Source organism: Pipra filicauda, unplaced genomic scaffold (genome assembly GCF_003945595.2).
Source record: "Pipra filicauda isolate LSUMZ 115617 unplaced genomic scaffold, ASM394559v2 scaffold16_size7369187_pilon, whole genome shotgun sequence".
Taxonomy (NCBI): Eukaryota; Metazoa; Chordata; class Aves; order Passeriformes; family Pipridae; genus Pipra; species Pipra filicauda.
In genome coordinates, this window is record NW_024104207.1 from 2,529,950 (window position 1) to 2,546,534 (window position 16,585).

The 16,585-nt window shown below is 32.7% G+C and overlaps 1 protein-coding gene across 10 annotated transcripts in view; it reads right to left on the reverse strand.

Moving 5' to 3' along the window:
- WDR27 (WD repeat domain 27) overlaps positions 1-16,585 on the reverse strand; it is a 124,194-nt gene that overhangs the window by 92,886 nt on the left and 14,723 nt on the right. For 9 of the 10 annotated variants that reach the window (XR_005562918.1, XM_039379541.1, XM_039379540.1 and 6 more), the window contains 9 exons: positions 16,137-16,213; positions 14,517-14,595; positions 13,921-13,992; positions 12,629-12,732; positions 9,829-9,918; positions 5,531-5,652; positions 4,816-4,949; positions 3,509-3,606; positions 3,090-3,211 (listed from right to left, as the gene is read on the reverse strand). Coding sequence is in view for 9 of the 10 variants with exons in the window: in XM_039379541.1 (XP_039235475.1) it covers positions 3,090-3,211; positions 3,509-3,606; positions 4,816-4,949; positions 5,531-5,652; positions 9,829-9,918; positions 12,629-12,732; positions 13,921-13,992; positions 14,517-14,595; positions 16,137-16,213 (898 nt within the window). In the remaining variant the exon portion in view is untranslated. The remainder of the gene's footprint in view (positions 1-3,089; positions 3,212-3,508; positions 3,607-4,815; positions 4,950-5,530; positions 5,653-9,828; positions 9,919-12,628; positions 12,733-13,920; positions 13,993-14,516; positions 14,596-16,136; positions 16,214-16,585) is intronic. The other variant, XM_039379537.1, reaches the window with a different exon arrangement.

A 16,585-nucleotide genomic window follows, 5' to 3' on the forward strand; every position in this document is an offset into this window, starting at 1 on the left:
ACCTATGATTTTTTAACATCCACGTTGGTAAATTCCAGCCATTTTGCTGGCTACAAACATCTTTTTCCAGGGAACTAAATATAAACAGTTAAAACTTTTTCTTTCTTTTCCTTACCATTCACATTCTTGATTTGGCTGAATACATCACAGAAACCTCAAGGTAATTTCCTGCAATCACTGTTTGACTGCAAGGAATCTTCTATTTGTTATGAAAGCTGGTGTATAGCTTGCTCTAACAGATGAATTAAAATGCATTGTGCAACAGACTTCCCAACAAAGTCTACACATTCTCACATTTAGCTGTGTATAACTATAAAAAAAAAAAGAGTAATGCAAAAGACAAAGACAGTAGTTGTCCAAAGGATAGCATTCATTAAAAGTTACAGAGTACCCTTTCTTCTTGTGCTTTTGGAACTTTTACTCACCACCCCTCACTTCAGTCAGCAATGATCACAGAGCTAAATATGAAAACTTCTACAGACACATACACATCTACTTCGGGCACTACTCCTTTACTATAGAATACACTAAGTAATGAACTAGGTAAGAAGTGTAATACATTTGTTCCTTCCCTGCCCTGACAACATTTTCTCAGTAATACACTTTACCAATACATAGCTATACTTGTATCTTCAAAATATATATGCTACTGAATACCAATTATAGAAGACAAGAAAATATGTACTAGTTGGGATAATATATAAGCTGAATTTTATTTATCACTTTGTGTTTTTATAGTCCCTTAATTTATGATAATCTGTTATTTAGGAGAATCTGATGCCAAAAGTAGCATATTCCCACACACTCTTGAAAATATATTCTTTCATTCTGATAGACAAATCACTTGCCTCTGCCCCATCATCTTGCTTATCCACTACTGTAATCCCTTCTCAGCTTCTCTCTAGACTAACTACATGGCAACTTACACATAAAATTTGGCCTCAAGGACATGGTTCAACGGAATCCCTACTTCCTTCACTAATTCCATATGAACACCATTCATGTCATCCAAATAGTGCAGCTGGCTCATGCTAAAGGCACCGATCAACAGATGTCTCAGAAAGCACTCCATATCTTCCAGGCAAGCACATACCTTTAGACAGCATTGTGACTATGGTTAGGAAGAAGTTAACTAACTGAAATTTCTGAGTTGCCTATTAATTTGTTCAGACTTCATACCGGGTACATTTCCTAATTAATGAACCAATGAATTTTGAAATAAAAGGGTCTGAGCAGAAAACTGAAAACTTGCTGTTTCTGTGAAAATTACTATAAATGTGCTAGTAGAGCATAATACCATCCAAACGTTTGTGGTTTGCAACGATAGTGTCCTGTCCAGAGAATATTTTTTTGCAGCATTATAAATGTATTATTAACACTAAAGCCCTGAATCTTTGTGGCCTGATCTCAAATTGCCATCTGTTTCTGTATCTCAGATGTTCCTAAACTCTATGACGGGAACATGATTTTGATATTTCAATCAATTCCTTTTACCATGTCTCTTAAAAGTTAGTATGCAAAGCAATGGAATGATATAATAAGCTTAATCAAGTACACTGCAGGCTGAGATGAGTTTTACACACTGGCAATTCTCGCAATCTCTAGAACAGATCAAAGGGACAATTTAAAATCAAAGTAATTACAATGCATATTATATGTACTTGTTTACAGCTGCCTCTGTCCAAAACCAAAAATAATGGAATGGCATGCTGAACTCCCAGGTTTCTAGGATATCCTACGTACTTAATAATTTGCTAATAGGTTTCTCCCACACTTAATTGGAACATACCTTCCCTAATGTAGAATATATATATGTGTATTTATGTGTGTGTATATATATATATATATATATATATATATATATATATATACTGCAATCACTAACGAGTATTCAGTCCACAGGAAGAAATTAGGAATAGTCCAAAGGAAAGCCTTCATAAATTTTGAGGTGCAGGCACTAGATCTTTAGCATCAATTGTTTCACTCCACAGATCTGCTTCTATGGCATCAACTCATATCATCAGCTAACCTTAGATTCCAATGGGGTTCAAACTTTAAACAGGATGTAGTTTGCGCACAGCATTCTGCCTGTTTTTATAAGTTTATAATATATTTTAACATATCATCTTAATGAAAATGCAGAGTTATATTTACTCTAGTAGCTTTAAACTATCCAATGTAATAAAATAATGGTGTGTAATTTTCCTCTTGACTTATCTAAAGTATTAATTTTATATAATTAAAAAAAAAAAAGAGAACCTTGATGTACCATTTTCCCCCAAAATGATCAATTTTCTTTGCTATACCACATACCTCTTGGTTTTTTCCCAAGTGAATACTTGCCTACAGCCTTAAAGTTTTTCTTGATTAAATAATCTGAAGGCACTAAGCTGACCAAGCAAAAAGAAAAGCCAGAACCTTAAGCCTATATGTGTTACAAACAGTACTGAAATAGTTAGCACAATTTTAAGTGTTTTTCCAGATCGCATCTATAAGGAAAACCCACAAAGAGTTCTACAACAGTAATAATAAGGAACTGTTTTAAATCCATGGAAGCAAGGACTTTCCAACTGGGAGAGAAGAACCACATTCAACCAGACCTAAAACAGTAGGCATTCCAGAATGTACAATACCATAAAAACTCCAAACACTCAAATCAATCTTTAAGGAAAAAAAAGAGCAAGGATGAGAGGGTTTTAGCCATCTATTCCATTGCAGTACTGAGAATTTTTTTTTGTTGCTGTTTCTGAAGTTTCAGAATAAATCAGACAATGTCAGATTGAACTTTAGAGGAGAACAGTTACATAAGGAAAAGTTTTTGCTGAACTACAGTATTACATTCTAGCAAAAGTAAGGCAAAGGGTAATAAACACTTCTCTAATAGCAAGCTTGCTCAGTCATTCTCACTGCTCTCTCCTTTATGCTAGAGAACAAACGAAATCTGTGTGCCTTTATCACACAGACTCATGTCCTTGACCACTCTCCCCAACATATAAAAAACTATTACTATCTGTTATATTTTTATCCTCTAATTTTTTTGTTTATGGTGGTGTAGTGGTACTACAAATAAAATTCAATAAAGTATATACCTTATTTTGGTAGATCTGATGGACTGATCTAGTATGAACTTCTGGTATCACTGCTGTGCTGCAGCCTGCATTGAGGTCAAAAACTTCCAATGCTCGGTTACTGCCAGCTGTAAGTACGATATCTGTTCAGATCTCTGTGTTAAAGTTAAACTGATCTAAAGGAACAAAAGCACATAGATAGACAAAAATAAAGATAAATATATAATATCAAAACTCTGTTGTATTTATTGCCCTATGAGCAGCACCAAAAATCTTACAGCACTAAAAATTTATATCCAAGGAGGAAGTTCAACATCACAAAAAATTACAACTTTTTTACTGTAATAGAAAAGGAGTAGTAAATAATCAGATGCTACTTACTGATGTCCATGTCATTAAGTCCAAAGAACTACAAAGAAAATACAAAATACAAAGGATACAAGAGTAAAAATCATTTACTGCTGAAAGGCTGGTAATTTCCACTGTTGAAGCCATGGGGAATTTCTGTACCAGTTTGAAAACACTCTTCTGTTTGTATCTGCAAAGAATATCAAATGAATGCTAGTGTTAATGAAATAAGTTAGCATTTGTGGTCACCAGTAAACTCCCACTGGAATCCCAAAGAAAATCAAAATGCTTTCTTTCATTATTAAAAATTAAAGCCACAGATCTTTTGACTTATTGCTGAACTCTATTAAAAAACTTGGTAACCAAAATTATTTAGATGAAAAGAAACATGATATTCATATACATACGATTGATCTTCCATCAACATGAAAGACTAAAATAATCCCGTATGTATACTGAAAATGTTGAACATAAAAAAAAATCTGTGAAGTACCTATGTTCAACAAGCAGTCCACTAGCTTCAGTATAGCATTTAATGTGCTAATCATAGGGCAATTAGAAAGAAAACGAGGAGCAAACAGTGAGGAAAGAATAATTTCCGCTTAGGCAGGAGCAGAACCAGGGGTTGATCACACACTACCAAAGAAATTTTGCTTCCCAAAATACACAGAACTCTTTAAGGTCGTGTGGGTTATCTGCCTAGGTAGAATTTCACATAAAAAGAAAAAAAGCCAACAGTAAACTGAGATTCATAATGCATTTGCTACATGTCCTATACATGTTCAATTCAAGTCAATTAAAATTAAGCCAGGCATTGTGAACACACTGAACTGGATACTACATAAGTTCTTGTCTCTTAGAGATTAAAGTTCATATAGCAATTTAGGTTACCTTTTTATTGCTTTAGTAATATCTCCATAAGCTAAGAATTAACAGGCAACACAGAAAATAGGTAATCAGGTTATGGAAGAAAGATATTACGTGTTTCTGTCTGACCATTTAACATTTCAGTGAAATTTCACCTACCAGGTTCATGCCTAAATCCAGGAAAGCACTCCTATTCAAAAACACATTTAAGCTTGCGCTCAGTATGTTTTTCTGTTCAGCAACAACACTACCAAGGAAATAGACCAGTTTTTCCCATCTAAGGATGCAACCCAATACTGTTTATTATCATGAACAGATAGGACATGCCATTCACAATATCAGCTAAGACTTCAGTGCTGTAGCCCTAATTCTTTTTGTCCTTCCACTCAGAACAAAGATATTTTGCAATTAGCTTCTACAATTTTTTTCTTCTGTAATACTTTTGCCCCCCAGCCCACATCATCACCAACAAAATCCCAGATCAAACAGTACAAGTACTTTCATTTGTCTGTTAAAGAGAAATTGTACTCACCGTTTGAGGTCATCCTTGGTTGTGTCTAGATGGAAATTTAACAGATGAAATTCAGCTCCACAACACAGTAATATAAATGTATCTAAAAAATAAAACTGCGCAAAGCGTACAGTCTTATCGAAGTTTTCTTTACCCTGAAATGAAAAGGAATTTATTAAGAATGGATTCAAACACAACAAATATTTTTTGTCTGAGATTCCTGATGTTAAGGCAGAGACTCCCTGTTATCCTGATCAAAGGCCAAGAGTTTAATGTACTGTAGTGATCCTTCCTATTTTTGACATCTATTAACCTAAAAATAGTTTTCATTCTGCATAAATTAGTTGGCAGTAAATTTAGTAGAATCTGTAGTCAATTGAACCTAATAGAATCTAACTTCATACTCTAAACTTCTGTTTGAACTGGGGAGTAGACTACAAAGTCAAGCAGAGCTGAGCCAGTGAAAACAGAATATACAGAGCAGACAATAAAACCAAAACTTTCAGACATGCCCACTAGTTTTTTTCTATCAAGGTTGACTTTTTCTTTTTGTAAATTATGAAGAGAAAAACTTAATTTGAAGTTAACGGAGATCACTCAGATATTAGTTGGAGTCACCACTCAGTAGCTCTAAAAATTAGGTTGTATGTTCCTTCTATAGAGCTCTCAAAATGAAAGTAGATGAAAGTCTGAAACAGTGTCCTCTGTGTCCAAACCAGTGGAAGTTTCTAATTACCATAATTAAGGCAGGTTCCTTATTGCAGACTGACCAGACCCTTAAAGTTCTGTCTTCTGACGCAGAAACTAACCACTTCTTGTTATGACTCCAGCCAACAGAGTTAACTGCACCATCATGACCTAATAAAAATAATAATGAAAATATCATAAAGCTCATTTCTTGCATTCACACATTTGTCCAGAATTAACTGTATTAATATAATTATGCACAATATTATAATACATTTTAAGTATAGACTTCAAATGGTCGGATTAAAACTGTAACAGTGTGAATTTTTCTTCCACCAAAAAAACACAGGAAAATGTCTTTCATTAATAATCAGACAATGATAATTCTGACTTTAATTTCTCAAAGTCATTGGAAGAGTATTTTCAAGAAAGATCCTTGAAATTAAGTTTAAACAAAGATACAGTATTACTCAAAAGAGAATCTGAGTATTATATTATAATGAAATTTTATATTAAACATGATCTGGAAATCCCTTAAGACCTTACAAATAGTTGAAATTCTTTATTTTGTTCACTAGCTTTTTATTACTGAGCTAGCTGTTTTTGTAAAAACATAATGAACACACCACTTCAACAGCTTCTGCAGGACTGTCTCATTAGATTAAAAAATGTAACTGCTTGTTTAAAAATTATAGTTTAAAGCATTATAATGTCCAGTCAATAGATTTTTGTTATTAACTTTTGCATTTTTGCATTTTGCATCTACTAGAAAGAGACTTTATATTTCGTGTGACATAGTTAAAAACAAGATTGTAAACTTACAAAGAAAGAACTCAAAAGCCAGAAACATTATGCGAAAGCCAAAATGATTAATTTGATCTAAAATTATATTGATGCTGATCAAAAAGGTCAAGAAAGAACATATTTCAATCAAACTTAATAAATTTTGACCCATATTATTCTAATTTGTCAGATGAAGTTTGATGAATTTCATCTAGCCTTAAAACATTCAAAGTTCTGCTGCTGCCCCCTTGTGTACATTTTCTCTTTAATCAACTGAAGTTTTACATTAAAAAAATAGATTGCTTTAAATTGTAGGAAGGTTATTCAATTTATCTCAGCTATTGAGATCTTCCATGATCACATATGTCTATAAAAAGCTTATAAATGAGATATTTTAATTCCCAGTTACCAAACACCTGTAGAATTTTCACCAGAGAACTGCACAGTTAGTGTATAAATACATGTATAAGTACTATATTTGTTTTATTCACAAGACAAAGATTTATTTAGAGGCCACACCACCACAACAAAATATACAAAACAGGTTTCCAAAGTGGCAAGGAACATGAGAAACTTTAGGAAAATCTGAGATTTGGAAAATTGGAAGAGCCATGCAAAAAGCTTTATAATCTCTGCACTCCAGGCCCCCTGGTCCCAAAGCACAGTGGAGGAGATGCCAGCTGGCTTGCAAGAGCCCAGTAAGTTTCAAAACTGGCATTATTTAGTGTTCCCCAGTCCTGAAGCACATTGAGAACAGCAGCTGGTTTTGTAAAAAGACTTCTTCAAAAAGGCCATGCTGACTGTAACTCTTCACAGCCGGTCAACATTAACTTAACTTGTGGGCAACAGACACCTGAAGAGCCACCACTGAAAAGGAATGCAACACTACTTAAAACCATAGTTGAGCACTTCAGGGAACAAAGTTGAATAAAATGGGCTTATAGAAAAAAATTCTGTTGTTATACCATTCCTCTCTGGTGCTGCATTATAAAAATATGATTTTTAATATGCAGCTATATTCAGATGCTAATGCTGCCTTGAAATTGATTTTTTTTACCAGAAAAAAACATAATTGCCATTTCTTGAAAAATACAGTTTTACATTACCATCAATTGCAGCTCTTAATAAGAGTAATGCATCATGGGTTTTAATGAAAAAATGTATATTATGATAGTTTTAAACCAAGGGTACCAAAAATAAACAGGTGATTTCATGACAGTGTGAACTGCACAGAAGTTGAATCTGAATTGCACTATGTGAATGAAATAAGCAGGTAATTGATGGCTTGAGGTTCCTACTCCCCTACAGTACAGTATCTGGCAGTTTCATATTTATGTTGCTTTTGAAAAGAATTAGATCCACAGGTTTAATTCTTATGCTACCTAAAGAGCCTGAAGTAGAATGTGGTTTACATTGCTTTTCAGACTCTGCATCATTAAAAAAAGACATAAGAGATTAAAGGCAACAATGAAATAAATCAGACAGTAGTGTAAAACCTAAGAAAGCTAAAGAATAAAGCCACAATCAGAAGAACAATTTAGGAATACACCATTTTTTTTTTTTTAAAACAAGACCAAGAACTAACTCGACATCTTAACTACTGGCACCAGAAAAATATTCTCTGTAGAAGCATGAAGTTTGATGAAGCTTATTTTACTCTCCTCATCAGAAGTTGGCCTGAATTTGCAGAGTACTGCAGTATTTTAGAGTTTTGAATGTCGGAAGCATCCTATAAAATCATCATATTTAATTTTATTTTATGGAAAGACAAATCCTTCTGTCAATAATGTGTCAAAACCTAACGACTGTATTCTTCATGATTTACAGGAAAGTGAGAAACATGAACTAAGGGGTTTTTCTAATGTAGAAATCTCTCAATTCTAATCTTCTTTTTCTGCTTTCAAATATGTCTACTCAGAATATTTTTTCTCATTAAAGTCTATGTTTTCTGTTATTGCCAGTATTGAATCATTCCTTAGATATTATTTATTATGTAGCAAGTATATGGAGGTGTTCATGCAATGAAATCAATGAAATCAATTAAATTAGTATCTTTCCTGGATATGCAACAAAGGCAAAACTGAGCTATTACGAGTCCAAAATCAATGAAGCCTGCATAAAAACAATCTCCAGTGACAAAAATATCGAGAAGAAAGAGTCTTTAATGGAACTGAAATGTCACTTTCTGCAGCACATAATCTCTACACACATTCAAGTAAAAACAGCCTTGGTAGTGTTTCACATAGACAGAAGCTGGATCTGTGATGCAAAGACAAACTGCAAAGAACAGATACAGAAGACATACTGCACAAGGAAAATTTAGAGCCCTATGGAATAATTTTGCATCTGTAGCAATACTGTATCATTATTTTTAAAGATGCATGTAACAAATAAGGGAAGGAAATACAGAATTGTGATCTGTTTGGGTTAACTGCATTTTTTAGAAATCCTGATCTGTTAAATATATTCCAGATATATGGTGGCCTCTTTGGACAAAATTACTCCTTCTGTTTTGTTGCTTTTGTTATGTAGTATACCTACATAACAAAATTATGTCAATAAAATCTCCAAACACTACTCCTGATTGCAGATTATATAACTTGCATTATGAATTTGCTCAAATTAGAAGAAAAATTTTTTTCAAAGTTTATGAACTTGCTATTGCTGAAGAAAAAGACTTCATTACTCTGCCCATAAATCATATTATCATCAATTTCTTCACACAAGAAGATCAGCGATATTGCCTCCTTAATGCCACAGTTTCTTTCACTAAATACAATGAATATTACTCAAAAAGAAAACTAGTTTTCAAAAATCAGTTTTCAGAGTTATTTATTAAAAATTATTTTCTAAAATAACTTAAAATAGTCTATTTTTAATACTTGTTAGTGTCTGCAAGTAAAAACCAGTCATCTTCCATTATGAAGTTTCACAGAAAACTAATTCAGCAGGACTAATTTAAAGTCATAGCATTCAATGTTATTAAAACTTTAACAGATGGTTCTTGTAGAAATTTAGAAAAAATTTTGTTTTTAAGACTCGTTTAAAAATGCATGCCTTCACACATGCACACACTTCTGCAGATATGGATTTCTCCATAGGAATAGCCCCTCGTTTTTTAAATAATTGTTCTTTAGAAGGTTGGAGTTGCAAACCAAACACATCTTTTGCCAAGTCGTCACAGTCAACTTTTTGGCTAATTACAATATACTACTCCAATATACACATGCATAATCATTGCAATACATCGCCTTTTTTGTTTCTATTTAATTATTGTACTATTCATACACAATGCACATTGCAAAATATATATATACATATATATATGTATATAATGACAGATTACTACTTACCTCCCAAAAAGCTGAGAAATGGGAAAATCTGGTAGTTTAATTCTAAACAAAATTAAGCAATCAGAGAAATAATTCAAAACCTTGAATCATCAGTACTCCCTCTCCCTTGTTCTTCTCTAGGTGACGTAAGTGGAATCTTTTAGTTAATATGCCATTCTAGATCAAACTCAATCATACACTATATCTTTAATAATATAATTCATAAATTTACCTGAAAAAACATTATATGTATCGGTGAGATTGGAATTGAATATCAGTACAGTTTTGTCAGCCAGGCCACAAGCCAGCATCTCTCCATCCCCTATGAAGAAAAGTGTCTAATGATTTACGTTTGAAAGTAACAAGGACCTAATATGCTGTTTCTTTGATTCATAAAAACTCACATATGTCACTACAACAAAACACAAACCAGATATTCATTTCATATGTTTAACACGTATTTTGTATGAACAGCACAAATTCATGTTGGAGAATTGGTTGGAATTTGTATGCAATTGATTTCTTGTCTTGACATATGCCCTAAATGGTTTTCATCACAAGGCAGAAATTCACTTTTCACAAAAAGTATGCTACAAAATTTAAATGCAGAAATTTTTAGCAGTCATTTAAATCTATTGTCTTACTCTCCTTTTTTATATCTTCCTATTGAAGTTATATCACTTTTTATATATTAGAATAAAAAAAAATGCAGAATAGTCATTCTGGATCACTTCTTATAGATGATGAACTTCCTCCATAAGGTAATCCTAAAAACTATCCAAGTGAAGTTAGATTGTTTATTTTTATTGGTAATCAGCAGAGGCACACAATGAAAGGCTAGACTCTCTAAGGTCTACATTAATGGCAGAGATTTGTGAAATTTACCTGTTCACTTAAAAGTTTTCATTGAAAAAAATTAAAGAGCAAATAAATGAACCAATCGGATAAAATAAGGGAAGATGGAGTAAGAGAAGACAGCACAGGGAGAGATTAAGAAAACGAAGAACAGAATTCAAATTAATGTTACTAGGTTCACCATAAGCAGTGTTCTTAAGGAGGTGTCATCTGAGTGCCCCCTTCTTAAATCTCCAGAGCATCTTTACAAAGAGAGATGGAATAAAAGTCATGCTTGATTTCACCAACATTAGGCACCGCTATCCAGCGTCCAGGTACCATCCACATAGCAGGTTCAGAATACTATATTCCACAACACATTTTTCCCCACATTATGGCAATATAAACAGATGAGAGATCCATATTTCTAATCTCTGAGAGTCACCTGCTAAAAGTGAATTTTAAGTGAGAAACACAATGGGGTTGACATATTTGCTAAGAAGAGGCATATCAGAGTCCTTTTTTCTGTTACCAGTGACTATATGCACCATTATACTCAACTGACAAAGAATTAGTCTTCAGTAAACACCTCACAAACACATTGCTCTTCACAAACTTGAAGATATGAAGTCTTTGGGGTAAAATGCAGTGCTCTTCTGCAGATTTCTCCCACTTTTCTTAAAGTTTTGACAGTATGGATTTTCAGCATAAGGGTTGATTGATAAGTATATCAGGTATGCATATAAGGTAAGCCATAGACACACACAAAGAATTAACAACATATAAACATTCTTGTGCGTAAAGAATGAGAGACAATAATTTTGCATAGAATCTTGGAGGCTTGTTTATTGGAATATCATCTCAAATCCTGAATGAAAGTTTATATTAAGAGAGCAACAAGTCTTAATTTTTAAATCTTAAGTCTTACTTAATTTTGCCATTTAATTTCCTTTCTGCTATGTTTGGAGATGCTAATAAATGTTAATTATTATGACTCATAGTTTACAAAGACTACTTTAGGGATTGTTCCAAGGTGGAACTCAAAGTTGCAAATTTGCAGCCGAAAATATATTGCAAAACTAGGAACCATCTGGTCAATTCAGACTACAACAATAACAGAACCCCTCCTTACAAGGTTACAATAATACAATTTTTTTACTCCAAGAAAAAAAAATCTTTACTATTTTTGCTAAACTGTGGTTGTTTAAGCCTCTGTGTGCACGCATGTCTGGGCAAGAGACAAGAGACAAGGACAAAAACAGAGAAAGATGTTTCTTCCTCACAGTAAAAGAAGATTTAGACTTCAAATGTACTATCAAAACTGTAGTGATGATTTTCTTTGCTAAAAACGAACTTTTCATTTTAAGTGCACAAACTTTCCTAGAAATAAGATCTCTGCAACCAATTTCTTTCAGGAGCCTTAAATAACAACTTCTTCCCATTCTCTAAGGAGCAGAGAGATGGTTGGAATATATTTTAGAAAAGTTACTGATTGCATCTAATTGCTTTTTTCCTTGAGGATGAAAGTTGTACTTGTCATCAAAATACTTATATAAAGATATAAATAATACTTTTATGAAGATATATATTTTTAAATACTTTGAAAATATTGTGGCTTGCATGGTGTACACTGACCTAATTATATACTTGGTAAAATGCTTCAGTGCTAATAAAAGGAATGGTTTCTGCTTAATCATATTTACATTGGAACTGACTTAACCCTATTGCAAGAGTCATTTATCCAAAGCAGTTAAGAAAAATGCCCTTCTTTGGATTACCCAGAAGAATTCCTTTTTTATATTTCAACATAGAAAAACTGAATAATATTTATATAAGAAATATGAGTATTCTGAGTCTTTTGAAACTCAACTTACAATACACCCTAATGACAGTAAATGTCTCAGAAAATAAATTCTTTAGTGAAAGAACTACTCATTTTCAAGTTGTAGTGGGAAAGTCATAGAATAAATTCAAAAGGAAAAGACATAAAATCAGAAATAGAATCCTTCTGCATTCATGTTAACAGCTTGAATGGTTTTTCAAGACAAAAATTATGATCAAACAGTATGTGGTACTGCCAGAAAGTTTTCTGGGAATTTACCTAGTGATTCCACAGTCTTTATAAACTATGCCACACAAATTTTGGTTTTCTTTCTGCACACTAACAGAACGGCACATTTTACAAAGCCTGTACTTACCAGAATACTGAATACAAAAAATTGGAGTTGGCTTACAAGTAACAGATATCTGTTTCTCATATTTGATTGGAGGATCCCCGTCCAATGGATATTCTTTACTTTTACTTCAAAGAAGGAAAAAAGAAAAAAAGCAATACATTTTCATTTCAGTTATGAAATAAATGTTCTTTGGGAACTCTTATAAACACCACTATATAAATATTTCCAGGAAAACTTATGTTAAATTCAAGATAAGAGCCAAATGAATTTTAAATTGTCATACTTAAATTACCCTGGTCACCGTTATGATTTCATGAGATCAAGAATTAACATAGACCTGTAAAAAAATCAAGTTTCTTAAGTTGCATAGCTATCTAACAAAAGTATTTAAAAAATGCAAACTCTACCTTCTTGTGACAAAAAGCAATATTAACTAAAAAAAAAAAGGCAATTTAACTAAGAAAAAAAACAACACACACACACAAAACTTACAGTACTTAGTAGCTTAACCTATCATAAAACAGTGTAAACCAAAGAAGAAATTATCTGAAGTGCTCATGTAAAAGCTTACCTATGTGTGCAAGGATTAAAAAAACTTAGTCTTGAGCTATTAAGTGGTTTTTCTTAATGGTCTAACAGCTCTTTTTAAATGAGAAAACTGATGGCATTAATCATTCTTTACTTTTATGTTTGTACTACATAGACAAAAAGACTATATAATAGAAAAGAGAAAAAATGGGTGCAATATCCTCATTTAACATTCCACAAAAACTAACATGAAAGTGCCAGCTCTAAAAAAAACATCTGTTGTTTGAGTCCACAGTGATGAAGATTCCACTTTGGAATGGTCAATTTGCACCATTATGTATATTCTGTTTAAATCCATTAAATCCTTGTATTAGCTTAAGATAACATGATTTTAGGGGTGAACAAGGCACATGATCTGAAATCACTATGTCTCTCTGTGCCACATTCAGCTATTTTTCTGACTGGAACTGCAGCTTAAGAACATTCTGGGATTTCACTTCCAACCATATTTAGCATCTGTTCCTCTTTCTATCAATACAAATCTAAGAAAATAGATATGTATATTTTCTTTTATATGAAACACTCAAATTTAATTGATAGTCTGATAATCCCAATCACTTGCTGCAGTCATTTTATATCAAATTTACAAAGCCTTTTAGCTCCAGAGATACACCTAACTAAAAAATTCAAATGAAAGTAACAGAGACAAATGATATTTTCAATAGAACTCTAATTATCCTCATTTTAATTTGTTCCTCCTCTAACAGAGTTACTAGATTACTTACCATTTACAACTGGTCTTCCACTTTGATACCTCTTTTTTATTCAGGTTAGTATTAGGAGAAAACATGGTCTTTCTATGAGAAAGAAAATAGACTCTTCTAGATGAAACATTAAACATTGCATGAGAAAAACAGCTTATTTAAAACAAAAGCAATCCTACTTCCTTCCTACTATTTATGTCTACTGGTAATGTCAGTAGGTAAGAGAATGTACTCTTTGATGACAATATAGATTTCTAATGATCTAATGCCTGAGTTTGCACTTTAATTTTTGTGAGTTGTTTGTTGAATAATGCACTCCAAAGGACAAAATCCATTCAAATAAAGTTCTCAGACAATTCTTTCTGCAAGCTGAAGAAACAAGAGTAATCAGATGAAAGAGTCAGGATGCCTAATATGGATTTCAAAAGGAAGTTGAACAATAACCAGAAGCTGTGAAAATTCTGTTTTGCAATATATTTTTCAATTCTTTTGTTTGATAACATCATAACTGTTTTTCACAGGTGATTAATTTCACAGTCATAAGACTACATGGCTCTATTATGTGAAAAAATATCACACAACAATAAAACAGGCAAAATAGTAATATATCTACTCACCGTGGTGCTGCTGTATATCCTGATGATTTAATTTTATTATGGAAAACCAATGGTTTATCTTTCACTGTGCTTTTCACTCCTATAATAATTTAATTTACATTAAAATGTGGGGGTTAACATTATATTTTTACAGTTAAGGTAGATAGGTTAGCCCAGTATAAATATTGGATGTCTCCTTATGTTACCAAACACATTTCTGACCAACCACTCTAGAATAATGATTACCGAGAATGGAAAGAAATATGAACTGTTGCATTGTATAGCATCCCTTCTCCAAAAATATGAATGACTAAGAACTTCTTTAAACTTTGAAGTAGCAAGAATATTGTTCTGAATCACTTTTTTCATCATTCATTCACAAATGTGTTTTTTGGCTGCCTATTTTATGCTTAGACTTTGTATGCACTAACTATAATGTATTCACACCTTATATTTGGAATATAAAAATCATCTAAAGATCATTAACAAACTGACTGATGGGTATATGTAAGTATTTGTGCTTCTATGGGTCTTAGGTCATTGGTACTTGTCTGTATGCACATTGCCATACTAAGAAGCCTGAAGGGCAGCCTACAGTCCCAAACTGAATATGAGTATTTCATATCAGCAGAAACAAAAAATAAATGTTGTAAAGGGGAAAATCCTGTTGATATGCCCAGAGAAAAACTTCAGATGCATTGGGAGTGATCTCATGGATACATTTAGCTATGCTGAGGATGGAATTCCCTTCAACTCCCACTGTCCTTTCTCTTTATGTAGCAATGAGGCAGAAAAAGGTCCTTCCTGAGAAGCTCCCAATGCCACTTGCCTGAAGAGACCAAAGGATTTCCTTACAGGATTTATCTGATCATGAAATGTTAACAAAGGTAGCACAGGTGTCAGTGCTGGGTGTCCAAAGCAGCCTGGAATTCTAGCTAAAACACTGTAGATGCATTCTCAGAATATCATAAACCACTAAAGACACAACCTTTGACATTCTAACAGGTCCAAAAATAGATTATTTCTACATGTCTACAGCTACCAGCATTTTTACACCCTTCTTAAGTAAAAGCTGATGACGAAAACGTTTTGTAAGTATTTTTTAGACTTTGCTTTATTGTTGCTAACTAAAGAAAAGCTATCAGTGCTTCAACAGCAATTGGAAGTCAGATCTCTTTTTTTAAACAGTAGGACATTGAGACAAAAATTAACTTCCTAAACCTGCAGATATTGACAAAAGACTATCCAGGACAACAAAATTTACCAAAACAGGTAACCAAAGTTAAGAAAGAAATGACAATTATACAGAAAGATACACTGCGTGATATTGAAAAAGAATGACTTATGAAAATAAGAACATTCTACACTCTAACACTTAAAATACACAGCAAATTCTCAGAGAATTGCTTTTGAATTAAGAAAAATACTTATTAACATCATTTTCAACTAGAATACATACGTAGGATATGAAATAATGTTAGCAGTATAAAATTCTTCCTACTAAAGTAAAAATATAATGTAATGTATATTTAAACCAGAAATAAATATATTGATTGTATTAGGCACAAGCCAGTTGGAAGTCAGTTACTTTTATTAAAAATACAACTTTATTAATTAATTTCAAGATTGGTTTATACTTACCAAATGTTTTACTAGAAGGTTCTTTCCTGTTTTTCTTTAAACCTTTAAGCAATGGAGAATTTGTCAATAAAGAACACCTAAGTTATAAAACCAAGAACAAAACTTGATCAATGCAATGGACAAAAGTATCAGACTAGGAAAAGCTGTCAGAACTCCCTTTTAGCTATTTTTCTGCACGTGGGCAGGTATATGTGCAACAACAGCAATGACATTTTAAAAACAAACAAGACATAGTGGATTAGTTATTAGCTCAGATACCCAGCAGCATAGACAAGCCTTGGCCCTGACTGGATTCACAGATGATTGCATTTACATGTTAGATCCTATTTCATGTTGACCTGATTTTATTATAAGCACTGAAATCTGCACTTCAGTGTATATTGCAGGGTTTTTGTTGTCTTTAAGATATCAGTATTTTCTCATAAATCATTTACAGGGACTTAAAGGAC